Here is a 26,990-nt window from a genome sequence, read left to right on the forward strand (position 1 = left end):
TGGAGAGAGAGAGAAATATTCCATAACCAGATATTCTGATTTGGCTGTGCCCCAAATCTGGCATGTTGGAGGAAGAGAACTTGTTGAGCTGAGAGCGTGAAAGATCCAAAAGTGAAATAGGCTCCAGCGCGACAGGTAAAGAGGGCTACCTCTTTCTGCCGCCATCCTGCAGCGGAGAGACGAGTAAGACAGTGGTGTAGGGGAAAGAGCCAATGTGAGTCAGGTGTAGAAGCAAATAGGAGTTTGGCAGACCTCAAGCATCTGCGCTGAAAGAGATTATTTTGCACGAACTCATTCAGCAGAGAAATTCACACGGCCCTGGACAGTTGGGTAAAACCAGCCTCTTCTGTCAATACGGCTGGTGTGAATTCATCTCTGTTTGTCCCAGGTTTAGGTCAACAGCGTTCAACTTGGAATTCGTTACGAGCTTGGCCAATGAAGGCAGGAGGAGCCTGGGAAAGCGGAAGGCCGTGAGAGTGTGTGGAGAAGCCTTCTCCAACCTGGGTGGGTTGGATCCGAACTCCTAGTGTTTCGGACCGTTGCCCTCCCGGTTCAGGCTGATGGGACTTGAAGCCCAACCAGTCTGAGGGGAACAGGTTGGGGAAGGCTAATGCTGAAAGTGTCGGACTGTTTTAATGAAGTAGTTGGCTCTGACTTTTTCTCTCCTTAGGACTCCAGCTGCAACGGTGTCGGCTAGTCGTCTGGCTCCTTCGGGCGTCAGTTGGGCAGACAAGGTAAAAGCGAGCCGCACAGCGATGGTTCCTGCTAGAGAGAGCATGGCGACAACGCAGGCGTGCATGTCTGCGCCCGTGCAGAAATGTTCCCGGCGGAATGGCAAGTGTCTTGAATTGACTTGGCGATGTAGAATTGACTGGATAACCCTCTGCTTTAGAAACAGAATACAGGAGATGATAAGGAGGGCATTTGAATGGCATGTTAATCAACGAGAGGAGAAGTAGCCGCGGCGAAGCTCAGGCTTCCGTGCTGCTCCCTCTTCTCTTTTCCAGCTGGTCCGTGAAACTGGACCAGTTACTGGAAGGTACTGGAAGGTTTCCCTTCTGTTTCTGTTAGCCCTGGTATATGACGTCAGCCAAACTCGAAAGTGTCCTTTCAGATTAACTGTAGTTAGTGAAAATGAACCAGCTTCATAAACCGTGGTTTAAAGATAGCTTGATTCTAATAACCATAATGAAGACCGCTAGTGTTTGCATTACCTGCTGCAGAACGTAATTTCTTGGTAGCTGTCGGATGTGAACATTTTTCCGAGGCCTTTGGACATTAGGTACGGCCCCATCGCTGGGGGTTGTTTTAGCAATTCTCATTCTGGGTGCTGGGAAGCTGTGTCTTTCCCAATGAATGCTTTTCATATAGCATTCCTTCTAGATTACGTTTCCACGATTTTTATTTTGATTTTCATGATACAGATTTTTATTTGTACTATGAACCCCTCTGCCTGCCAGTGGATTCCTCGTAGGTTTCTGTATGGCTTCTATGAATCATTTCGCGATTGCTTTCCATGGGGGAAATGCTGCAGACATTTACAGAGAAATTATTGTAAGAACAGTAAACGGTGAGGCACGACTCTGCGTGAGGATTCCCTTGCAAGCATTTATGGACTTCCTTCCACCCTCGAGGCTGCCCAGAGACTTACCCTCTAGAGGAGCTTTCCCCAACCTGGTACCCTCCAGAAACTTTGACGATCACTCCCAGTATCGCCACCCATCGGGCATGCTGCCTGGGGGTGATGTGAGTTGGAGTCCAAAACATCCGGAAGGTGCCTCAGCGGGGAATCTTGCTGTAGAGGCCCCGCAAAAGGGAGCTAAACTTCAATAGGCACCGGGTTGGCTTGCTGGCTGGCTTGCTTGTTTCATTTTCGTACTGCCCACGTTTTTAGTGTCTTTCCAGGGGCCGATACAAGAGAATAGGGAAGCTTCATGGGGGTGGCCAGAGCTCATCTTGTTCAGTTTCTTCTGCAGGAATTACTGTATAAAATCATTGCATGAAACTATTTGTTTATAAGTGTGTTTATAGGCCGCCTATAACTGCCGAGCCTTCCCAGGAAGCTTGCAATACATAAAACATATTCACAAAATAAAACACATTAAAACCAATTAAAACACAACGAATTAAAACATTTATGAAAGCAATATAGGAAGGGTGGCTGGGCAGCTCTCCAGATGTTGCCGCGTTGCAGCTCGCATCATTCCCATTTGCCATACTGGCTGGGGCTGATGGGAGTTGGAGGCAAATAACATCTGGTGGGACGCAGGTCCCACAACCCCACGTTATAAGTGAACTTGTTTAAGTGTGTGTGTGAGGGAGAGGGTGTGAGGAATGTAACTTTGCAAGTCTTATACTGCTTTATTTATTTTTGCTGCAGGAGTCGTGTGCAGTCTTTACAGATTTATTGGGATATAAACTCTAGTCCACACACATTTATATATCACAATAAATCTTAGTCATTAAGATACCACAAGTCTTTTTCTTCCCCCTTTTCCTTTTTTTTTTCTTTCTTTCTGCTGTTTTCCCTTTGACTATGTTAACTCCTAACCTAACTTTTAAGAAGAAAAGCAATTGTGCTGTTTCTTTGTAATTAAAAAAACCCCTTGGGTTGTTTTTCCTTCTTTACTATAAAAAAAAAATTCTCACAGACTTTTTGTACACCATCACAGACATCAGGGACCACTATTAAAAAAAAAGGTGTTGAGTTTCACGAGTTTAGAAGCATGCAAGCGGTCCCAGAAGGGCATCATTCGACTGATATCTTCAAGAAAAAGCTGATAGATAAACGGTGTGTCTGTAGAGACCCGGGCCAAAGAACTACGTTAAAAGCGATAATGGATGGCTTGTTCTTTGAGTGTAGGTGGTGCTTTATCCCCATTGTACGTTCTTCTGCATGAAAGGTCTGTTTAGCCGGGAAATGTTACGCCAGGAAACCAAGTTTTCTGAGAGATTAGCAGCTCAAACATATACCTGTCTACTCAGAAATGAGCTTCATGGAGGTAGTGGGACAGGCGTATTTCCTTAGTTATCTTACTCTGGTGAGCAAATGACTCATGCCCGCTTTACCAGAGAGCCAGATATTAAAAAGAGGGCTTCAGGATGAGGGTGTCCTGGACGGCTGCTCTCTAGTCAGCCTCTGGGCATATGATTTATGGGGGAGCAAAGCCAAACTCCCCGCCTGCACCCTACATAGATGCACCAGGGAACCGTAGGAAAAGACCCTGCGTGCATGCAGCTGTACACACGTGTACACTCACTCGCTCACCACCTCCCTCCGTCCTGCACATGCACCATACATGTGAAAGCTGATGCATCAACACCCCTTTAGTTTCCATCATCCCCAAGAGGCTGAGCTACTGGCTACCCCACCAAGAACGAATCTGCATCCTCTAAACTCCTTCAAGCCAATTTTTTGGGGGGTGGCTTTTATAAACAATGTTGTGGAAGCTGTTCTGAATAATTTTGCAGAGGAACATAAAGTCGGACACCTCGTGCTGTTCCCCCTCCCGCCCCATGTGGAGGACACTTATGGAGCCCATAAGAAGGGCTGTGCTAGATCAGACCAAGGGTTGTCTGGTCCAGCGATTTGTTCACTCGGTGGCCAACCAGCTGCCCCTGCATTGCACCCCCCCCACCCATGTGCCCCAGCAACGGGTATAGACAGGGATACTGGAGGTAGCTGTCAGGACTGGTAGCTACTGATCGCCTTGTCCACCATGAATTTGCCCAATCCCCTCTCAGAGCTTTCCATAAGAAAGCAGCGAGTAGGTTATGGAAGTCTGACCCTACGGGCTTCAGCCACATGGACCGGAGGACCTCAACAGGAGTCTTGCAGGTGCTGATGGGTGTTCCAGTGATGCTCTTCAAGCTCCTCATGCCGTCCCACCTTCAAAAACAGTACTTAAAAAAATGAGAAACGTTCAGGAGTCTCCTGCTGATCCTGAACCTGCTGCCAATCAGCTGCCCGGAGGAGAACACAAGGCAGAGATGTGGAGGAGAGAGGAGAACGGGCCTAGACACTGGGAAGCAGGCAAAACCGTGGGGTCAAGAGGTAGTTGCGGGGAGGAATGGTAAGGCTGCGGGCTGGGAAGAGAGAGAGTGCACACAAGGGAAGATGGGGCGATCCAGGAATCCTCTCTCCCGTCAGCCACCCCAGCCTGGAGCCGCGCTATTTCTCTCCCTGCACCACCTCCTGGCCAGTCAGTCCTGCACGGCAGCCCGGGATGCGACTGCGTCTCTTGCATGGGAGTCGTTCTCTGACGTGCCCTCAGCAGCTCATCTTCTCCAGCGTGAAGACAGGCCCTGAAAGGTTGAGGACCCCCAACACTGAGGCATGTAGAGCAGTGTCTTTTAAAAATACCAAATTACCCCGAGGTGCACAGGTGGCCATGTTGCGTTTCAGGTGTCCAGGCTGCATGGACTCGGCCCTGCGGCTGCAGCACAGGATACACGTATCCTCTTTTATTGTTGCAACGGATGGAGTTTCCTACAGGCTTCTTCATAGATCAGATGGTGGTCTTGCTTGTGTCCTCCTCCTCACAGCAGCCACCCAGATTCCTTCAGGAAAAGCACTTGTTGACTTTAGCATTTGGTCTACGGAAATGCAAGTTTCTTATGCCGTAAGTGATTGTCCTGCCTGTCAGTCTTGGCCTAAACATAGACATGACTGTCTTGGCCTTGCTGGCAATCGTAGGATTTCTTCCTGTCTAAATATCTATTTTTTTTTAAAAAAAGCCACAGTAATTTTTAATGCACATTAGCTGAAATTCATCAATAGTCATCAGTGTGTTTCCGTTTTGTGTTGATTTGGGAGTGCCGTTCTACGCTAGACTTGGTTTTCTGTGAGTGTGAATAGGATTGCATTAACGAGCTTTGGCAGGAAAAATTGTAGGAATATCACCATATCTATCAAGAAATAATTTATTTTCCCGGTTCTCAGAGAAGAATTTATTGCATTGTAAACATACATAATCCCTGCCTTCTCTCCTCCTTGAAATGTGCTTTTATTTTGCTGCATCCCATGTATATTTATGGCTTTTTGCCTTGTTGTTTTCTCAGCGGCTATGCTGGGGCCTCATACTAGATCTTGGACTGTTTCTTGCCACTCCCTCATAGTAAAATTTTATTTTGTGATGTTGGATTTTTTTTTACTGTGCTGCCCTTTGGCCAAAAATGCCCTATAAAGTTGATTTGGCACCGTTCATGAAACCACGTTCCTGATTTCCCACTCCCTTGCTTCAGAGGAATATCGTTAAAAACCAGAACAAAATCTTGATTGTAGCATTCTGGGTTCCCCCTTAGAACTGGCTTCTTTCATGTGTCTTTTAATACTCTGCACATAATGTACTACTTAAACTGTAATGGAAGGGACAGTCAGAAGTGAATTGATTTTAAGGCAGACTTCCCTGGTTTTGGTGCCCTCTAGATGTAATCGGACTACAACACACAGCATCCCCCCCCACATCAACCAAAAGGTACCCACTCAAGGGAAGGAACCCCTTCCATAATAGCACCAAAAGCGAGGGAAACGGCTCCAGCTTCTTTGTCCATGCATGAGGTTGGGGCGATGCTGGTGGTATGAATCTGGCCCACTGTGGGTATCACGCAAAATGTTGAAATCCAACAGTGGTATGTTCAACATCTGGATTGTCAGCTTTGTACTACAATCCCATGCACACATCCTCGAAAGTGGGGGTTTCTTCCAGGGAAGTGTGGGGTCCAGGGTCCCACCATCCGTCTGGTAAGAACTCTTCCTCTAACTACTATCACTAAAATGGTAAGGCAACGTCGTCTCCCTTTTCTGATGGCCAGTGAGATCTTCCCACCGGTGGCTTAAGCGGCAGACACTTCATCACAATCCTGCTAGTAAACTTTTCTCACCGAATGTCAAAAACCCAGTGAATTGGACCAATTTTGATACAAATCCTTTTATATCTGGAAGCAGCAGTTTTCCCGGGCTGCCTGCCCCGTTGTCTTGCGATGGTTTTTCAGAAGCTTATGGGGCAGTTCTTGTAGTTGGAGTAACCCGTAAGGCGTGATGCCTAAAGGGCTGTGTGGGGTGGGGTGGAGCGGAGTGTGGGGAGCCCTCCAGGAGCAGATGGCTTGTCACTTTCATGTAATACAAGAGGAAGCCGAAAGTGGGAAGCTCAAATGTGACTAGAGAATTGTCAGAATAGCCCGATGAATTATTCAGCGACAGAACTGGGCAAGTAACCAACACCCGCTTGTGATATCCTGCACGGGGTTCTCCATTCAGTACTGAGCATTTTTTACCTGCCTGTTTTGCTTCCTTCCTAGGGACAATACATGAGCTTACCTTAGACCCTTCTACCTGCATCGTGTGTGTTTGGTATTACAGCAAATGTTATTAAGGCTTGGGAATGTTGAACTTGACTTCCAAATAATAACTATATGTATTCCCTGTTTGTAGACAGGGCTCCTTGTCCCCCCACCCCATCCAGATTTCTGATCACTTCTACCCCCGCTTATTGTCAGTGATGCTGCTGTTCCCAGGCCATTCTTGGGTTTGTTGCTGGTTGGTTTTAACTAATCACAGTTTGCTGAGTTTCAACATACTGGGAAACAGTGGCTAGTTAAAATCAAAGTCGGAAGTTTTTGTTCTTGTACACCTGGAGGAGAGTGAGAGAGGAGAGCATACAAGCTCAGTGCAGTAGCCAGATGGTTGTGTTGTTGTGTATATTTCTGAGTCATTTGCATACATAAATATTTCAAATCTCCATTAAGAAATGCCCATAGTGCAACATTAAAACCTGTCCACTTTCAGCAATAAAAACAATTAAAAGAAGATCTCATGGTGCCCCCTTTCAAGATATTACCTAGCAATATTTGTAGCCATTGAATGGCTGAAAGGCCTCTTCTGAAGGCTTTAGAAGACCACCAGGTATTCTGGTCCTGGCACAACTTTTTAGAGGGCTGCCCTGGGCACGGGGAGAGACCCTTTGCCTTGCATCGAGGCAAGCCAGAGGACGGGTCGTGCAAATTTTACCAAAGACTCTTCTTCGTCTGGACCAGAATGTTGCGCACCGATCCGAATTGCTGCCGTTCAAGTCAACTCCTTCCTTTCTGCCCCCTTTTCTCTGGCCTGACCTTTAAGCCATTTGCTATAGATGCGTTTCTTTCTAGTGCATTTTGATTCTTAGTTTTCCCTTGTTGTGAGAGGTCCCTATGCTAGACTGACCTTCACTTGGATGGCAAGCGCTTTATCCGTGTCTCACATGTGATTTGCCGTTCCGTCTGAACAGCTGTTCTTTTATTGATCCTCCTCACTTGTTGAAATGCTTTTTCGAAACCTGTAAGGTATAAATGTTGCATTAACCAATATTCATAATGAACATTGTGCCTTCTTTAGGTATTAAATTCAGATTTAGATTCCCCACCTGTAGCAGTTTTCTTTTATAGTGTCTATATTTTATAACTTGCTGATGTTTGCTTTCTTTTGGCTAATGCTTGAGCTCCAGTTTCTAAACAGTATTTCATTTCAAAGGGCCTTTCAGAGAATGCCTCCCCCCCATTCTTTGAGCCTGCCCCCATCCCCCAAAGCATGCTCTTCCTGAAGAGAAAAAGAACGAGTATTTCCTGAAGGTTTGTCTGTTCTGGATGGAGGAAAGCCTTTGTTGTGTCACCATGTAAATGTAATTCAAGACAGCCTTGGCTGTGCACGTAGTTCTGAGCCTGCCTAATGTATAGTGTTTGGAATCACATATGAAGAAGCCTCCCATAGCAGGGAATTTTAGAATTTTCAGGGTGTGTTGGGCGCTCCCTCCCAAATGGTTGCCACGGGGGTAGAATTTGCTCATTCATAAAATGGCGACTTTGGCAGAAATCGCCATTTCCCAGAAGGCAAACTGGCAAGGCAGACGGAAAAATGCCTTGCCCAGGAAGCAAAGAGCAGGCTTCTGAGCTGTGCCGAACCCCAATAAATGAATCCACGGTTTGCTCTTTAATGTAGAGCGAAGGGACGCCGAAGGATGGGAGACCGTCCAGCGTGGAAGGCCCGTGAGATCCAAATCCTCCTCTTTAGCCCCGAAGACAACGTCTTTGACAGACCTATCCCAGTTGAAGGATGACAGTGACAAAGAGAACGTCGTTCTCCGTCCGCTGGAGAATAAACCGAAGGATTTGTTAACGGAGGATAGCGCATCCAAAAACACAGATGCCACCTTGAAAGAGTCTTGCTACCAATGCGAGCACCCCCTTGCTGAGAGAACTCAGGTAAGAGTAATTTACAGTGAGCGTCTTAGTTTTTAGAACTGTTTTATCGTTGCTTTTCCTAGTCCAGTTAGCGCGTTTGAGGAGTCCTTGCCCTCTCTCTTCCTGTATCAGTTTCCAGGCCATGGAAGTGGGCAGCCTTGGGCTGCGATTTCTCACTTCCCACAAGCCCCTGGGGCCGCATCGTTCTGCGGCAGGGGGTCCCCAACCTTTTAGGATCAGTGGGCACATTCTGTGGGCTTGGCCAGCCACGAAATGCTCATTTCACAACAGGGGAACCAGTGTGGCTAAAAGAGGAAGCAGCTGCCCAAGAACCTTAGTACAAGACAAAGGCACCAAAACAGAAACCGCAGATAAAGCTGGTTCTGAAAGGCAGCAGGTCGCCTCGCAGCCTCGCAGTTATTTTTCAATTAAAAAAAAAATCTCAAGCGATAAAATTACTGTCCCAGCACGAGGGCAGAGAGCTTGGCTGATGCCAAGTGCGGTGCTGAGCTGCCATGGTGAGAAGTTTAGGTGATGCTCCAGAGCCGTCTGGCAGAGGGGGACTGGAGCAGCTTTCGTTCCGGGACCCTGGCCGCTGGGTTGTTGGTGTCAGGCTCCCCCAGCAACGTCCTTCAAGCTTTCCTCCAGCGAGTCGGAAAACCAGTAATCACCAAACAACTGACGTGCATAAACCTAACTAGTGCCAGGCAGTGTAATGCCCGGTTGTAAGAGCATGCAGTGTTCAGAACATCAGCTCCACTGGAAGTGGAGTGGAATAGCCAGGGCTTCACAGGCGGTTGGGAACTAACCGTGAGCAAGCGACCTACGCATCTTGTGGGAGGGATTTCCACAGGCATGGAGCCAACACTAAAAAGTCCGTACCTCTTGCCGGTGTGGACCAAACCAGTCCTAATGGCAGGTGTGTGAGCGGGGCTGCGGAAGCCCATCTCAGAGTGCAGGCTGATCCATATAGGCACAAGCCTGCCGTTCCCGCACGGGTACTTCCCAGATATTTGGGGCTTGGCTACTGGTTTGGAAAGCTGGCAGTTGGCGGGCAGAACATCTGGAGGAGCTGTTCTAGGCAGTCTTTCAGCCACGTGTTCCCAAACCTTGGCTTTAGAGGCAACAGCTTTCACATTTGCCCTCCCCTCCCCTCCCCCTTTCTTTTTTGGAGACCTGGAAGCGAAATTTAATTTTCTGTCATCGAAACAATGCTCTTTGGAAAGGCTCTTTTATCAGATCTTTTTACGAGCGTTCCTTTCAAGTACACGATAGCCAAATATCACTGTCCTCCTTCTGATTTATGGTGTTGTACACATTTTATTAGCCACTAATTCCCCTCAGTGAGTATATATTTCAGAAGGACACCGAAAGGTCCCCTAAGAAAGGTTTGTGTTAAGTGGGGCGCATTATCCTCGTTGGCGTATTGCGTATAACTTCCCTCGTCTTTCGGTGAGTCAGGGCACGAAGCGTTCGACGTCAGCAGAGGCAAAATCGAAACCGATGAATTTAAAGAGGCAACACTCTCCGGGCGGAAGCAAGGCCTGCGGTGTCCTGCGTTCCTCAGCCAGCTGGGAGCTGAGGCGTGCCGAAAGTTGTCGAACCCCTTTCCCTGTGGGAAAATCCATAGAATTGTCTCCCACACTGTGCTCGAAAAGAGGGATGCCTGGGCGGACGGGAGGAGATATGGGGCACAGAGGGGGCTTGTGTGATGGGAAGAGGGAGGTGAGAGTCGCTTTGGTTTCCGATCCTTCTGGAGACAGAACCACACCAACTAGCATGTCCTGGGACGTTTGAGGCTCTGCTGCAGAAGTCCCCGTTTTCCCTTTCTGTTATTTGTGCATGGGCTGCTCCAAACAACGAGAACTTGCTTGAACAAGTCCTCCTGCGTTCGTTCGTATTATTTCGGTGGCAGGTTGGAACTGAAAGCTTCTGCTGGGTGCAATATTATAAGAGGGGGAGCTAGGTTGGAAATTAAAGATGGCTTTAAAATATCAGTAGGGCTGAAGGGCTCAATTAAGTGCTGGCAAAAATATTAAGCACCACGATTCCAGTGACGGGCAGGGCTGAAAGCAAAAGAACAAAATATCTGCGTATTTCGGCTTAGCGCTCGTTCTGCCAGTCACCAAGGCTTGGGAGAGGCATGTCAGTCTACGACAATGCGGAGCACCGCACAGAAGCTGGGAAACCGCCAAATGATCTGGGGACGTGGGAAAGGGGTGGGACGAAGGGAAGGGAAGGGGCCATCCAGGGTCACCAGGAGACGGGGGCTTGGCCCTGGCCCTGAGTTTCCCCACCCCTGTTTCCACGCCCAGCAGTAGCTCCTAAGTGAGATGCCTGAATGGAACCTCCAAGTAGAAGAGCAGTGTATCTTAATATCTGCGGTCATGCAGCAAGGAATTGCAGTTATGCCCCTGCTTCTCAGCTTTGCTAAGTGGGCTTTTGGTGCATTTCAACAGAGCTTTCCTCACGTAAAGAGCCAAGGCCTAAAGTCCTGTGTCCCGAAGCTCCACTGACTATTAGCTGTTGGCTAAACGCTGGGGTGTGTTTACACTCGGGAACTCAATGACTATGCTGGCTGGGAATGATGGGTGTGGTGGGCCAGCGCATGTGGATGGCTCCAGGCTGGGGAGGACTGGTGTATCCCTGTCTCTGCCTTGTATCAGTTCACAGCCCGCGTCCTCGAGGACCTCAGAGTCTCTGAGAAGAAGGATGGCTTGCCGGATGTTTCTCCGCCGTCGCCTTCTGAAGTGCCCGTCGTTCTTGCAGATGCGGAACGTCCTTTGGAAAGCCCACAGATGGGCGAAGGAGCTGCCTTTTCCCGGAGTCAAGGCGAGAATTCAACAGAGAGAAGCCAGATGGAAACCGAACTGGACCCTGCAGATATTTCAAATGTGAACACCTCTAACTTGCATAGATTTGTTCCGTATCCCTTGATAGCATGCAGTGGCTAACTCCCCTCTCTTTTGCATGCTAATTGCATTAATTGAGTGGAAGAGCCAGTGCCTTGCACCCCGAAAGTCTTGGCTGCACTCCCCTGGCAGCTCCAGGATTGTGGCTGTATCAACACAAAGCAGTCAGCACAACCGCGTTGCTGCGTAATTGTCCAACTCGCCCCACTTCAGAGGCTCAACGTCTGACGATGTGGGTGCACCGGCCACTGGCTTTCCATAAACAATTGGATTTCTGCCTCCCATCACACCTGGTTTTACTCCACTGGCTTATCCATCATCGATAAACCCTCTCGGTTTTTCACCCAGCCTCCTTCCCTAGATGTTCCAATCACTGTCTGCTTCCGTGCTCTCACCATTTGTTATTTGCTGACAATAATGGATTAATTTCTTATGGAAGTATTTTACGCCCTTGCCCTTAATGTAACCCAGGCCTGTAAATAAGAGCAGGAGTGTTAGTAGCCTGCAAAAGCTCTTATTGGGCTGCTGTGGGTTTGTTGACGATAAAGGGAGCGCTTGATCCTTCGGCAGAGTCTCACGGAGCTTCTGCACTGGGCAGAAAGACTGGGTGGGGGGCAAGGGGGGGTTCTTTTGCAGCCTGCTTGGCTTCTGTGCAAAGAGCAGACCAAGCCCCCGATCCCCCTTCCGCCAGTCCACCCGCTTGCCCTGGGCACCCGCTTGGCTTAAATGCTTAAAGCAAGGCTTATTACGATAGCTTTGTGAAAAGGATAACAATCGACATGCGTTTTGCAATACTCACACCAGTTCCCACACATTGTGTCTTAGCACATGCCTGTTGGTGGTCCATGTCCATCTAGGCCAGCCCCTGTAGCAGAGGTGTAATCCTTAGCAACATACATACTGAAGCTTAACGGCAATGGGATATTCTAGGCAAACTTCTGGAGTGAGGAATTCTAGACCTGCCTCAAATGTAGCCTCAAATTTCCTGCTCAGGCCCTGACTTTGATTTTGCATGTTTAGTCCATGGCAGAGGTTCTTGCTAAAAAAGAGGAGTTAGCAGATCGCCTGGAAAAGGCCAACGAAGAGGCCATCGCTAGCGCCATCGCCGAAGAGGAGCAGCTAACCAGAGAGATCGAAGCGGAGGAGAACAATGACATCAACATCGAGACGGACAACGACAGCGACTTCTCGGTGAGCCCATTGCAACAAAGGTTGGCTGAATGTGGCGCGCAGTAGTCCTGAAGCCGAAAGAACGGTTCAAGTTCTGATTTCGTTTTTCAATTTGCATGATGAAATTGCAGGCGAGCATGGGCAGCGGAAGTATATCTTTCTGTGGCATCTCCATGGACTGGAATGACGTGCTGGCAGATTATGAAGGTAAGCCTGCTTCGTTGTGTATGTTTAGATATCACTCTGAGGCTTTCACATACCTTCTTCATGGTATACATTTAAGCACTGGCTTAAGACTGTCACTCCATGTACTTAAACGCAGCTTAAGGCCTCCATTTACATTCTTCTCTGTATATGTGTAGACACTAGTTTAAGACCTTTGCTTTAAACATTTAGATGACTTCCTAGACCTTCACCGTAAACATTGAGACAACAGTTTAAGGCCCTTCTCTTCCAGCAGGCTTACGATCTCCATTCTGGTGCCCTGATTGTCAAGCAAGCCCTTTAATAGTTTTAATAGCTTTGGCATCTTTGGTATTTTAATTGTATTTGTTGCTTTGGTTGGTTTTGGTTGTTTTCTTTTTTTAAGTGAGCGTTCGTTGCACCGAGGGCATCTACTGATTGAGTGCTATAAAAATGTGATGCATAAATAAACCAACCTGGATTGCAATACGGACTGACATAATCAGATTCCGTGACTTCAGAGAAGAATCTTTTGTCCATCCATCCCTCCTTCAAGCAAGGGAACGGTTGTTATCGCCCAGGTTTTGTGTGTCACATAGACACTACCAGCCGGACGGTTTCCCTGTTAGCCTTTGCTTCAAAAATGATGTCTTCTTCTTTGCAGCTCGTGAGTCATGGCGCCAGAATAACACCTGGGGAGACATAGTGGAAGAGGAACCAGCCCGTCCGCCGGGCCACGGAATACACATGCACGAGAAGCTGTCCTCACCCTCTCGCAAGAGGTCTCCCGTTTTTATAAGCCTTGGATTAAAGCAATTGCAGTCGGATCAGACTGCTTGACTGTGTAACGTACTGACCACGAGAACTTAAGAAGCTTCCTTATTCCGAATCAGATATTAGTGCGTTTAGCCTGGTATGCTCCGCTTTGACAGGTTGCTGGTCTCCGGGGAGAGGGGAGAGGGTCTTTTCTCCCACCTGCTGCTTCTAAATGGAGATCATTATTTTCGGAGCACTGCCTGTGCACCTCTCTAGAGATCAGTCTGTAACAACTGGGATGCAGAGCTTGTCTTCTTGCACTGTGCTGTGGCCCCTCTCCAGCTCAGGTTCCAGGCCAGAAGCACAGCAGCAAAGTTATATTTTGCTCCAGGGAGCGCCTCAAATCTGGAGCCAAGCTGAATTGCTGCTGTCGCTTGGCCATGTGTTGAAATGCTCTGGCTGTGAGGCATATTTAATACTATATTCCACACACACAGCAAGGCTTATCTGTAGCCTCACATCCATTTCTGAGGTTTCCAAGGGACCCTCCGTACCTACAGGGGATGCCTCGCAAGGAGCAGGGGCAAAGAATATTCTGAAATTAACTAAATGCCTGAACTAGATAGTGGTGTGACAGGTATTTTTCCCCTGATTTAAAACTGGTGCTTCTTTAAAGGACCCCTATAGATCCCAGATAGCCAGATTTGATTTGATTTTGGCTTTGGTTCTCAGCCTTACTGAGTGTTTGCAATATTTATTTCATAAGGACAATTGCAGAATCTAAAAAGAAGCTTGAAGAGAAACAGATGAAAGCTCAACAGCTGAGAGAGAAGCTGCGTGAGGAGAAAACACTAAAGCTTCAGAAATTAATGGAAAGGGTAAGCTTCCCCTGGTTCAGTTTTGCAATTCTCCATCTGGACATTCAGGTTGTTCATTGGGAGTGTCATTCATGACTTAATATATATATCATATAGTCAATATAGTCAGTATATATTCTTGCAGCTCTGGGATACAGTTTAGGTCAGCCTTGGCCCCCTCCAGATCTGTTGGACCACAGCTTTCATCATCCCCACCCAATGGCCCCATCCTCCCCATGTCCTCTTGTTTCTGCTCTTCCAAGGCTCTTTAAGACAGTTATTACTAAAATATCTGGATAATTTATAGTCTGACATTCTTTAAAATGATATTTTGCTGATCTTCGTCTATCCTATGCAAATCTGTCTCAAAGCAAGAGCAAAATGCTGGTAAATATTACCCGAGGTTTCAGGGTTCACTCAATTCTCTTACATTAAGTGAAGTGAGAGCTTTTGTCATGTTGTGCGTCACATTACATTAGACCTTAAAAATGTTGACATGCATTAGACTTGGAATGATTGCCAGCTCATGAAATGCGATAAGATTTATGACATCTGTCTCCCTCCATTTTCCTCATGGCAGGTGCCATAAATGCTAAGCTTGACTGAAGGGCTTCACAAAATCCTCTGGTCTTCCATTTAGAGCTAAACTTCCAGTGCTCTAAGAGCACTCCAAGCAGCACTTTTTAAGTGGAATTTAAATGGCTACACTTACTGGGAGTTTGCCAGAAATGTAGGATAAAAATCCTCCCAAGGTTTTAACACTATATTGCACGAACTTCCAGACTGTAAAAAGCTACAGAATGAACGATAGCAAGGAATGCTGGGAGGTGTTGATCTGCTCACTTCTTTTACCACTTCCTGCTTTCTGTAGGAAAAAGATGTCCGGAAATGGAAGGAAGAATTGCTGGACCAGAGGAGGAGGATGATGGAAGAAAAATTACTCCATGCGGAATTTAAGCGTGAAGTGCAGTTGCAAGCGATAGTGAAAAAGGCCCAGGAGGAAGAAGCGAAGGTGGGCCCACAGGGAGACGAAAGGTGGATTGTATTCTATTTGCAGAGGGAGCTCTTGGGCCACTCCTATTCATTTCAGTAGGACCTGCCCAAGAGCAGAGCGGCCTTCTAGATTCTTTGCAGTGTTTGTATTCCTTTGAAGAAGGTTTCCTAGGCAGCACCGCTGCACACTGTCAGAACTGAATTCACGTTCTTGGCAGTCGTCGTCCTTATCTGGGCTCTTAGGCCAAGAACCTTCCAGACAGGAGGTCCTGGAGAGATTGCGGCACAGTGGCAGAGCTCTTGCAGGCCCCAGGTTCTGTTTCCAGTGTCTCCAGGTAGGGCAGGCAGAACTGCTGCCTGAAGCTCTGGAGAGGAGCTGCCAGTCCGTGTTGAAAATACTGCTCTAGATGGACCAACCTCTTGATCCAGAACATCACAACTTCCTGCGTTCCTATAGATGTTTGGACCTACAGTGAGGAGTCAGTCCTTCCCGAAGGATTGCTGGCTTGGGCTGATGGGAGTCATAGGCTTTGGGCATGGTGGTTGGAGATTGGAGGGGATAAAATGGTTCTTTCTTCTTTCCTTCTCCAATTTCTTATGGGACGATCGATCTGCATTGGCCTGTTCCTCTCAGCATGCCCTGTTCTGTTTCTATTTCTTGCGGTCAGCTGGCTTGAATGGTGGCCCATAATGTTGGGATACCCATCTTAAAAGCAAATACCATTGGTTAGGCCCAAAGGTTCCTTCCCTCTGATGGGAGAAGACCTTCAGTCGATGGAACTAGTGGATCCAGCCCTGTGTTTCCCATGTTTTCTTAGCCGGCAGCAGCTATTTTTTGAGAAAGGGATGCTGTCTCATGTCAGAATAACTCGGTGTGTTCATGTGTACAACAGTCCCATGAATTTGGATGTCTTTGCTGTGCTGGTGATCTCTCTCTCTGCGTGTGTGTTTTGAGTGGGGAGTGTGCTGCATTTTCAGGGCTGACCGTAAATGTTAAGTCCTGTGTGGGAAGCAATGTATGTGATCTTTGAGGAGAGCCTGTATTCATTCGCTGGTCCTGAAACTCCTACACAGAGCATGGCTGACTACCTCCCCCATTAGAATGGCTACTTCGGTCGCTCGCTTTAGAATGGTTCTCTGCTTCCGTTTACCATTGCCATCGTTTTGTTAACCCCACATGACTTCTGGAATCAAATTAAGTCATTAACATAACAGAATTTCCGACCGAGCAGATGTGCTAAAAGTGTTGTGTTTGGCCGCAGAAGGTCTGCTCTCCCTCAGATCAAGGGATTAATTGGGTCAGAAGCAAGAGTGGGTGGGAAGTCGAGGAAGGGGGCCACGACTTCGGTTGGTGCCTCTTTTCTCTTAAATTCCCAATGCTGGCTGCCCACTGAGCTGCGAAATCCACTCTGTCAATGCGTTCCAGTCAGTAAACAAAGCAGAAAATCTGCCTTTCATTTGGCCATTTAGTATTCCTGTAGATTTCTAGGGTGGGGCTGAAACGGTGGTTGCTGTAACAAGATCAATGTCATGGTGTTACCAAAGGATTTCTGATGTTCTTCGTTCCAATCATTTGCATGCTTTCCCTTTCCGAAAACGCATTTCACAGCCGCTATTACATAAAGGGTTCCTTCTCATTGATACGATGCGGTTTTGCATGGCTTCTTTTGGACACGTTCCAATAACTGCTGGCTTGGTCCAGCACCAGGGACGACTCAAAAACGAAGCAAGCTGTCTCTGCGCCCCGAAATGATGTTGGTTTACAACTCCCATCATTCCCAATGGTTGGGGCAATGGGTCGATTTTGTGTTTTCTTATCCACCCACTAAGAGATCACGGTTGTTGTTCAGTAATATCTGTGAGCCCAAAGATTGGGAGCGGCTGTCTTGGAAGCTAAGCCTGTGATCCTGCACTGCAAAGACCAGGACACAACGTCCTCACTGTCATGAAAGAGCTACACTGGGGGAGCTCCCTGGGTACCATGGCAGTGTCCCACCACCGGAACAAGCGCCACAGGGTGCAGTTGTAGCTGTCATTATAGTTGTAGTTGAGATGTGGGCAGGAGAAGAGCACGCTTGAGGCAGAACCGGAGAACCTGTGGTCCTCCAGACCATGATGGGCTCCACCTCCCATCAGCCCTGTTCAGCATGGCCAGGGATGATGGGAGCTGAAGCCCAGCAATACCCCGAAGGCCACTGCTTTCTCCTCCTGCTGGAAACCTTCAGTCTACCGCCACAGTCCCCAGCCCTGGTGCAAGAGGCGTCCCCACTGCCCCCGGTTCCGCTCGGCACGTGGCTAAGCATCCTGGGTAAGCCCACACCCAATCCCAGCGTGCCACCTCGCTAGGCAAACCCCCTGCAAGGAGGCCGTGACTTGGGAGGTCAGCTGTGTAGCCTGAGCCTTGGTTTTTTCTGTCCCCGGGTCGTGCACAGTTGGCTCACAAGGGGGAGCTCTGGTGAGGGGAAACTCGAGGGAAAGTCTGGCATCTCAACAGGCCCCTGGAGACATTGCTTGGACCTCTTTGGGTGGAACGGTGGCGGGCCCCTCATCTTTGGGCTGGGGGCGCAATAACCCAACACCAGACTCCGATCCCCTAAGCCTGAACTGCTCTGCTCAGTTGAAGCGCTTGCCCATAAGGAGATGGCCGGCGTCCGGATATTTGTGGAGCTGCTCAGAACATCTTGTGGGCAATTTAATTAAGCTTTTGTTGTGTCTCGCCAAATTAAAGTCACGTAACCCCATCATTCTCTTTGACTGTTCTGAGAGTTGGAGGCTTTCCCAGTTTATGCACCAGGCCCATTCCCAGAGTTAAAAATATCACCAGGAGCTGCTGATTCATCAGCTGGGACTTCTGGAATTCTGAGTGAGAGAAATTAGTCAGCAGTATGGAAAACAGGCACATGAAGACGTCTTCCTTTGCGGCACTGATGATGAAGAGAGATGTGACAACCCTTCCTTCCTTCCTTCCTTCCTTCCTTCCTTCCTTCCTTCCTTCCTTCCTTCCCTCCTTGGTGTCATTTATTGTACTTCTTTGCTTCCCAAACATTGTGGAGGAGTGTTTTGATGTGACTCTTGCAAGCACTTTGCATAGACTGCAAAGCATTGGGTTGATGTGATGGACACAGAATGTCCAGGAACATTCCAGCTTCTTAGTGGGCAAAGCCATCAGAATGTCTCTAGGCCAGATTGTGTGAGAGAAGGCACGGTTGTCTGTGTGGGATTAAAACCGGCCAAGACCTGAGAGCAGCTTTTGAGCACAGGCTGGGAAGATGACCTAGGAGAGAGGGTTTCTAGGAGGGAGAGAGCCTAGTAGGGAGGCTGAGTTGAATTTTTTTTATAATAAGTTTTATTTGAAATTATAATCCTAAAAGAAAAACTAAAAACAAAATCAATCATCAAAAACATCGGGCCTGCTGGGTCAGCCTCCACATTTTTTTCTATTTACGATAACTTCAGAACATATTTAAATCTATACGAAGTCCCATTTCTCTAGCCAATAATAAAAAGAGTCCCAAGTTTGATAGAAGTGGCTTTGCGTTGAATTGATGGGAATGGGGAAAGCGTAACTGTAGGGGGCTTGAGTTGGAAGTAATCAGCCAATTATTTGGCTTCAGGCTTCTTATTAATATGTAATATCCTGAATATTTGTGATGTGCTTTATCTCCATTTTTTAAAACCACTTCTTCCTGGCTCATATTCAAAGTTTGGTTGAATTGCAGGTTAATGAAATAGCCTTTATAAATACATTGGAGGCCCAGAATAAGCGTCATGATGTTTTGTCCAAACTGAAGGAGTATGAACAAAGGCTGAATGAATTACAGGAAGAGCGCCAGAGGAGGCAGGAAGAGAAGCAAGCGCGTGATGAAGCCGTCCAGGTGATGCAATGAGATTTCGCGGCATTTATTGTACATCTTTGCCTCTCCCCCTTTTGAGTGTTCTTAAAAGTGTCACTGGCTTTACAGGTATGACATTCTGCAACTGGCATAACGCTCAGTGCTTAATTTCTGGCACCGTGGTAGCTTCAGGAGAAGCGTTTCGAAGTGATAAAATGCCAGGGAGCATTGGTCTATTTTTGAAGGCGTTTTAAAGAGAGGCCCCTCGAATAGAGACCCGAAAGGGAAAGTACTCGTTACCCCTTTCCAGGCATGCACAAGGAACTAGAGCTCTGAACTGCCCTCGAGCTCTAGCACCTTGCCAAGTACTCCAACACAGGCTCAAAGCCCGTGTGTCTAACTGCGCAGAAGACACAGAGAGGCCTCCGTGCTTCCCCTCCTGTCTTCCAGGTCCGGCCACAAAGCAGCGAAAGTGGTGCTGCAGCCCCTGCCGGGCTCATGTGCCCTGAAGTTCTCCAAAGCTCTTGCGACAAATTCCGAGAATACTGCCTGAGCATCCTGGCGTGTTTAAAAAGATGCTTTGCATGAGCGTCTTGTGTGTGCTTAAATTTGGGGGGAAGGCCCCTCGGGAACAAAGGGAGTTCCTTCCACGCGCTCGTGGCTAGAGTCAGGGTGGCCTGGGTGTGTTCTAGGGTTCTAGAGCACATGGATATATCCCAGTGCACGTTCTGAGGTCTCTCCCCGCCAGAGCTGTGGCCTGCCCAGAACATTTCACCTCGCAGGCTGCTTTGGGTGTCCTTTGCTCTGTTTTAAAAAGAAAACGTTTGTCCTCTAGGAACGTAAACGGGTTTTGGAAGCGGAACGCCAAGCCCGGGTGGAAGAGTTGCTAATGAAACGGAAAGAACAGGAAGCTCGGATTGAGCAGCAGCGGCAGGAGAAGGAAAGAGCCCGAGAAGACGCTGCTCGGGAAAGGGCCAGGTAGCCGCCTCGCGTCCCGGCGACACTCCTCTCTTCAGCACTTCTAGGAATCAGCGTGAAGGGCAGGCGCTTTTGGCTCTTTATGTTTTAGGCAAATTCACGTTAATTGACGTCCCGGTGAATATTTTAACAGCCATATCAGCGCCGGATGACATCTCTTCTTCATGCTGACAAATTGTTTTGCCATTCAGAGGGTTGCGCCGTTCAGTCATTGGGCTGCACAGGATAATGGGGCTGCGTAATCCCACTTCCTCCAGATCAATCAGGGAGGCTTTGGTGGGGGGGCACCGGATGAAAAGGGAGCATTAGAGCAGGCAGTTTGAATTTTCCTTGGGGTTGGTGCAGACACAGGCCATTCAATCAACCCTGAACAGGAGATTAGGTGTAGGCCTTGGAGTCATGCTCTCATCTTCCCCTGTCTTTCCACAGAGGTTTCCTCACCCTGATCTGTCTGATCCCAACTGCCGCAAAGCATTTCTCCATCGTTAACCTCGGTGGATGTTAGTTGGGGTTTTGAAAGCTGCCTGTTGTATTACACTTGCAGGCAAGGCAAAAAGGTGCTGTGATCGTCCATGTGGGGGCAATGATAAACAAGTGGATATTTTAAATATGTCTTTAGTTGCAACTTTTATACCTTGCTCTTCAGCCAGAAAAGGCCCCCAGAGGGGGGTTCATAGATGAATAAAAATACATTTCTGCAGGCTTGCAATCTAAAAGAGACGACACAAACTGAAACAGATTGGGAGGGGGAAAGCAAAATGAGGCCCAAAGACAGAGCCAGCCTGAAAGTTCTGATAGGCTTTCTTTCTGGCAGGGAAGTGCCAACCAGCTTCTGCAGCCGTTCCTTCTCTGGCTGGGCCAGGCTGGTCTCCCTTTGCCATGATTCCTGTCCTGGAAGGCAGGGGATGCCTCTTCCTAGTGGTTTGGCGGACACGTCTGCACTCCAAAGGGACTGTCAGGTGGTGTTGTGTTCCTTCCTTCAGCTCCTTGCAGCCACTCCCTCTGGCTGATGAAAACCGGACTGGTCAGCACCTAACGGAGATCCAGAAACCAGTTTATATGCATTGGGAAGCCATTCCCTGCTTCAGAACAAGGCGCTCTTGCACTAGGATGGGAGCAAATCATCTGGAAAAACGAACCGTTGTGAAAATTACGCAGCCACTTCTGTGGAGAAGAGCCCCCCGTTCACTCTGTCCTCTTTTCAGTGGGGCAGAAATAATAGGGAAGTTTTCTCACATCCATCATGGCCATTAAGGCCCTGTTGTAGGAGGGCTCTGTCTGTCAGCCTGCCAACTTGGATTTCCTCTGCCCAACATGGTACATCGATCTGATTATCAGAAAAGGTTTAAACACTGCTCCCGAACATACTAAAATTCAAAGAACTGCCATCCAGAGCGTCTTGCTCATATCGTTCACGCTTTCCCCATAACATGGTGAACTATCTGGGTTTGATGCAGGTGTTCTAAGATGGTTAATATATCACATATTTATTAAAGCCAAATGTGTGTGTGGTAATAAAAACGGGAACAAAAAGCTGGACCTTGAAAGGCATGATATCAGTTCCATGGTGTTTATTAGACTTTATCGTTGCACTGAGCCCCCAAGCGACAAAACACAGTTTTCCTCACTCCTGGAATGGTTTTCTGTGTCCAGGTGGGTTGGCTGGATACTCAGACTCTACTCACTTGTCACAGCTGCTGTTACTACAGTGGGTAAAGGCTTGGGAGTAGATGGGGCACATGGGTTAGCCCCCTTGCTAAATCTCAAGGGACCTTAAGAGCCCTTGGGGGCATATGCTTAGGATGGAATGGGGCGACTGGTAGAGATGCTTGGGTATTTGCACCAGGATTTCTAACTTGCAATTGTTTAGCAATGACAAAATGGCTTTTCCTGCCTGAATTAAACGTCTTGCTCTGAGAAGAGCTTAGGGCCTAGCCATGGGCTTGGGTGTCAGAGGGCTCGGGGCATTTCCGGAAGGGACGCTAAATATCTAGGCTTAGAAGGTGCTCCAGGTATGGGATCCTTTGCTTGCCAGCGTAGATTGCACACGTGTGCCAACTTCTCGGTCCTGAGTTAGGTCCCCAAACTGGCCCTTGGACTCGGAGCAGCCGAGTCTCCAAGGGCGGAAAGCTGAGAGACTGGCCTGTGTCGGCCCCTCTGCTAATATTGCCCACTACCACTCTGCATTTGGCTTGCCTGTCTGTTTCTGAGTTGGAGCCGCAGCACGCTTCTGACCCGCTTGTCTCGTTCCATCGCATCCCCGGCCCACAGCAGCCGCAATTCATTCTGTCCCTCTTGCAAGTGTATCAAATTGGGATAGACAGATGGCCTCTCCCTTCCCCGGTTTTTAAGATGTGTGCGTTCTTGTTGCATAGAGATCGAGAAGAGAGGCTGGCTGCCTTGACGGCTGCTCAACAGGAGGCCATGGAAGAACTGCAGAAGAAAATCCAGTTGAAGGTACGGCTCGAAAACACATTGCTTTTAAGCAGAGCTGCTGCCACTTCTTGTGGATTCCGTATTTAGCAGCTATTGGGGCCATTCAGTCAGTTTAATTCAAGGAGACAATTGCAGGCAAGAAGAAAAGATGCTGCAGAACAGCAACAATGAAAACACCTGTCAGGTTTTCTCTGCTTGCTGGAACATCTCTGCTTTCCCTTTCTTGTTAAAAGTTAGTCACCGTTTCTTCCCAGATCCAGAAGGCCGTTCTTCAGTTCACTGTTCAGTGAGTCATGGGCAGCTGATTCCCCCTCTCGGTGCTCCAGGCTTTTGACTCGCACCCCCTTGCTTGGGAGCCGCATGCATTGCATTGCTGTGGTTTGCCAAGTATCACGTCACTCGTCATACAGGACCCTTCAAGTCCTGTCAGTCAGTCCTGGGAATAGGGGGAAAGGATGGTACGGTGGGGGAACCACGGTCAGTCCAAGCACTGGAAGTTGGGAACTCTGGGAGGCGTTGGAAGGCATCTCAGCGTGGAGAAGGACAGGAGGCATAAGGTTCTGCAGAGTCTCAAACTTCTATCCCGTCGTAACATTCCTTGGAAGCCCTGTGTCCCCGGGAAAGGTCACATTTGCCATGGCCAGGACTGTTTTGGTTAGTTCTTAGGATTTTCTAAAAATACTTTGACTCCGTCCAGCAGCTGGGCAGTTGAACGCTCTGGGCATTATTTTGTCTGTCCTAAAATGCTTCAAATACATCCATTTTTGTGTAACGAGTTGTCCCTTGGTGCTCAGCACGATGAGAGCATTCGGAGGCACATGGAACAAATCGAGCAACGGAAAGAGAAGGCAGCCGAGCTGAGCAGCGGCAGGCACGCGAATACGGACTACGCGCCGAAACTCACGCCCTATGAGCGAAAGAAGCAGTGCTCGTTGTGCGGTGTCTTGGTAAGAGTCGCGTTGCTGGGGGCGGGGGAGGGTGATTTCCAAAATCCCTAGGAGGGGCCCTAAAGTTTATCTAACTGGGCGATTGAACATTGCAGTCTGAATGTTTGTCCCGCAGTGTAGTTTGGTGATGGCTAAAGGGGGGGCGCCTTTCCCACATTTCACCCATCAGTGAAGTCGAGAAGGTGTATTTGGGGCTCTCCTGTGAGAGCTCTCCTCTGTCCAGGTGCTGACAAGACCCAGACCAGACCTGCTGCAGACAGGTAGCCGTGCCCTGCGCCACTGGACCAGTGGCATCCTGGGAGCTGTGAGGGCAGCCGATTGCTAATATAATACGATGAATTTGGGACATCTGGACCACGCAGGGTTAAATGCCACATATCATTTTGGATGCTAAGCATTCTTGTCACTGAGCCTAGCTCCTCTGTACTAGAACTGCCGTGTAAATAAGCCCTAAGGAGTTGCTAGCCTGCACGGTTTTTTTGACTTGCCTACGAAGAGGCTGATAATCTGCATTTTTCTGTTTGTACCAATCGGTTTTGTCTATGGTAGGTTTCCCTGAGCAACACAATTAGCAGCAGGCCTTGCAGCTGACCACCATGCATTTTGTCTTCTAAGCAGTACATAGAACATTAGACTGCCGTGTAATTTGGTTCAGGAAAAATACTATCCCTTTCCAGATTTCCTCAGAGGTCTACCTCTTTAGTCATATCAAAGGGAAGAAGCATCAGCAGGCGGTGAGAGAAAACAGCAGCATCCAAGGACGGGAGCTTTCGGATGAAGAAGTGGTAGGTCATTTTTGTTTTTCCCCTGTTTCCAGCTTTACTGTTTCACTGAAATAGTAATGTTTGGTCAAACTATGTTGGCACCCATAGATGTCTTGCAGAATAGCTCTGTGGACAGGGTGGGTGGATCGATGTGGGTGGACTGGCATATCCACCTGTAGAAGGAAGGGAAGTGTGCACACATTTAGGGGCTGGGAAGTACATGGGTAGGAAAATTGCACCTGAAAGGAAACCTGAAGTAACTGCTTGTAGTACAGAGACAGGTATAGTAAACTGCATTGGAAAAGTCCAAGGAATCACAAGCACCTTGCCCTTTACAAAGCACCGCCGCGATCAGGTCTCTTTCCTTTTAGTAAACATGACCAGGACCAGCTTTTAATGTTCTCCTCCTTGCAGAGAAAATGGACAGAGAGTATTTTTCCTTCTTCCAAACCATGAGAACCTGTTGGTCCCCTCACCAATTGAGTGGCAGTAGATCTAAGTCAAACAAAAGAAAGCAGATTTTTGTACAACTCGTTCATTAATTTAGGGAATTAATTTACAGCTTTAAAAATAGACTAGCCTCGTCGATGGAGGATTGCCATTTCTAACCCACTCTGAACAGAGACAAAAAGGCCTCTGGGTGGTGGGGGGGAACCAGCATTGGAAGGAAGCTTTTGCCTCTGTGGAAACATGCTGGAGGTCTAGGTAGATTTCCTGGTCTGATGCAGCAGGGTTTTAATGGTCTTAAAGGGTTGGCAGTGGAAACTTCCTTTTGTTATGGACTGGATCCTACATTACAGCCTTATTATCCGCGATACATCCCTCTTTCAGGCTACACCCAACAGAGCAGATGATGAATAACTCTCCAGGGAGCAGGGAGCCTTTTGCTCCAAGGCAGTCTTGTTCACCTGAAGGTAGTTAGCTGCTCCCGTAATTTATTGAATTCACTCTATTTTGGTTGGCCACGTATCATAACACCGCTCTAGCAAAAGGCATCTTCTAGATTGCAGAATGCATTCTCATCGAGCAGGTGCCGCCCTGGGCAAAATTTCCACATTCACGACTAGAATACATAGGGTGCAGTTGCAGAACACAGGCGTAAAAAATGAGCGCGCGAGTGAGCTATATTGTATTTGTCCCCAGCCCCCATTTCATTTTTAATCAATGAAGGTACCCATAGCTGAACGCACTGTTCCTACTTAAAGTTATTGCTTGTCGCCTCTGATGTCTTCATATTGAATGGCCCTTCTTCTTTGATGTGTAAGATGTTATTTATGCCACCTCTGACCTAAGGAAATCTCACCTTTCACCCCCTGCACTTGACACTTCAGACAGCATACACTTGATCCTTGACACATTTTTGTTTTAAGTGTGGGACAGATAATGGCAGAAGAGCATCATTGGAGAGCTCAACAGGGGCTTTCTGCCGTGTTCCCTTAGCCGCTGCAGAATTCGCCTTGAGCAGGTAAAAATCCTATTGCAGAAGAGCCGGGGACAGAATCCAGGGCCCACCTGGATAAGCCTGGCTCATTTAATGGCTCTTACCTTGTTCTCAGGATGTAACCCCTCGACTGTGCTAATGTCAACAGGAAAAAAACTTAGAAAATGTAATTATTTTTTTGAGGGGTCTTGGTTTTATTTTAATTGCCTTTCCACTCTCTCTCTCTTGCTTAACTCAATTACCACAGGCTCCAGAAAACGTCAGCTTTTTTGACAAGTGTTTGTTTGCTTAGCTTGCTTCTGGGCCTGGGTACTTTATACTGAATGATGGTCTGCAAGGAGCCACAATTTTAGGTCATATATTGGGTTAAATTTCTGAATGGGCAGTCCTTTCACTCTGATGAGGAGCAAGCCTGCAAGCCATCAGTTGTCAAAGGATGACTGGGCTATCGTACCTGTGTGTCTGCGTGCGGGACTGAGTTTTTTCCTGAGTTAGAATTCCACTCCTTAAAGGTCTGGCAAATTCCAAAGTTGTTTCATTGGAAATTATGCTGGAATGACTTCCAGAGAAAAGCTGCCTTCTTGTTATGGAAAGATTTGTTATGCTAAATAAGTCCCGGACTCCTTGTTTTTATTCGTTAAATGAAAATTTGACACCCCACCTCCACCCCCCTCGGTAGCACAATGCTGGACTTCATCGAGTGCAGAAGTTCTGTTTGGTTGTAAATCAAGGTTTGAATGAACAACTGAGAACACGCTTTCTTTAAAAAACGAACTTCTAATGGAGGGGTTGATTAGAGTGATTGATTTAAATAAAGGCTTGGTGGTGATATAATTTGTCTTGATTTTAAATCAATTCACTGTGCAAGCCTGGCACATGAACTCCAGTCAAGTTGGAATTACACTGTGAGTAAAAGGCCAAGTCAACTGAGAGCGGCTCTCTCTCCCCGATGGCCTTGCCACTCATAGCAACACACGGCTTGGCGCTCGTGTTCCAAGGAGACCTCCCCGGGAAGGAGTCCGGTTGACCCGTGATCGACTGAGGTTCCTCGGACCGCTCGTGGTGTCTGCATGCATGGTCCGGCCACCCCGTTACTTGGTCATCGCCTGTTTTGCTGCATGCAGTTGCTGATGTGAATTGCTAGCATTCATTCATTCATTCATTCATTCATTCATTCCGTCCAATGCCACAGTCTCTGGATGGCTTACAAAGCAACAGCATAATAACAGACATACTGCATCTGACCATTAGTGATAAAATCAAAGATAAAACCAATCAAATGTTAAAATGTCGGGAAATTAAAAAGGGTTTTTTTTAAAGATGCCGAACAGAATACAGCAACGATGCCAGCAGAGCGTGGCATTGCCCTCCTTTGGGTCTTGGAGTCTTTGCTCTCTGGCGGTTGGTCCAGAGCAAGGCCTGGATGAGTCCCATTCCTAGCACACGGGTTTGCAAGCGCTTCCGCATGGTGCCACGCATCTCACATCCTGCCGTTCGTGCGCTGCA

The 26,990-nt window shown here is 47.9% G+C and overlaps 1 protein-coding gene across 3 annotated transcripts in view; it reads left to right on the forward strand.

Annotated features, from left to right (window-relative positions):
* The window catches only part of SCAPER (S-phase cyclin A associated protein in the ER), a 143,212-nt gene that overhangs the window by 21,566 nt on the left and 94,656 nt on the right, over positions 1 to 26,990 (forward strand). For all 3 annotated transcript variants that reach the window (XM_044450475.1, XM_044450476.1, XM_044450477.1), the window contains 13 exons: positions 671 to 834; positions 7,973 to 8,235; positions 10,881 to 11,108; positions 12,147 to 12,317; positions 12,428 to 12,503; positions 13,144 to 13,261; positions 14,002 to 14,113; positions 14,964 to 15,104; positions 18,805 to 18,960; positions 19,754 to 19,896; positions 22,272 to 22,353; positions 23,127 to 23,279; positions 23,957 to 24,064. In XM_044450475.1, the coding sequence (XP_044306410.1) occupies positions 671 to 834; positions 7,973 to 8,235; positions 10,881 to 11,108; positions 12,147 to 12,317; positions 12,428 to 12,503; positions 13,144 to 13,261; positions 14,002 to 14,113; positions 14,964 to 15,104; positions 18,805 to 18,960; positions 19,754 to 19,896; positions 22,272 to 22,353; positions 23,127 to 23,279; positions 23,957 to 24,064 (1,915 nt within the window). The remainder of the gene's footprint in view (positions 1 to 670; positions 835 to 7,972; positions 8,236 to 10,880; positions 11,109 to 12,146; positions 12,318 to 12,427; positions 12,504 to 13,143; positions 13,262 to 14,001; positions 14,114 to 14,963; positions 15,105 to 18,804; positions 18,961 to 19,753; positions 19,897 to 22,271; positions 22,354 to 23,126; positions 23,280 to 23,956; positions 24,065 to 26,990) is intronic.

The sequence above is a fragment of the Varanus komodoensis genome, unplaced genomic scaffold (assembly GCF_004798865.1).
Source record: "Varanus komodoensis strain SLA01 unplaced genomic scaffold, ASM479886v1 scaffold67, whole genome shotgun sequence".
NCBI lineage: Eukaryota > Metazoa > Chordata > Lepidosauria > Squamata > Varanidae > Varanus > Varanus komodoensis.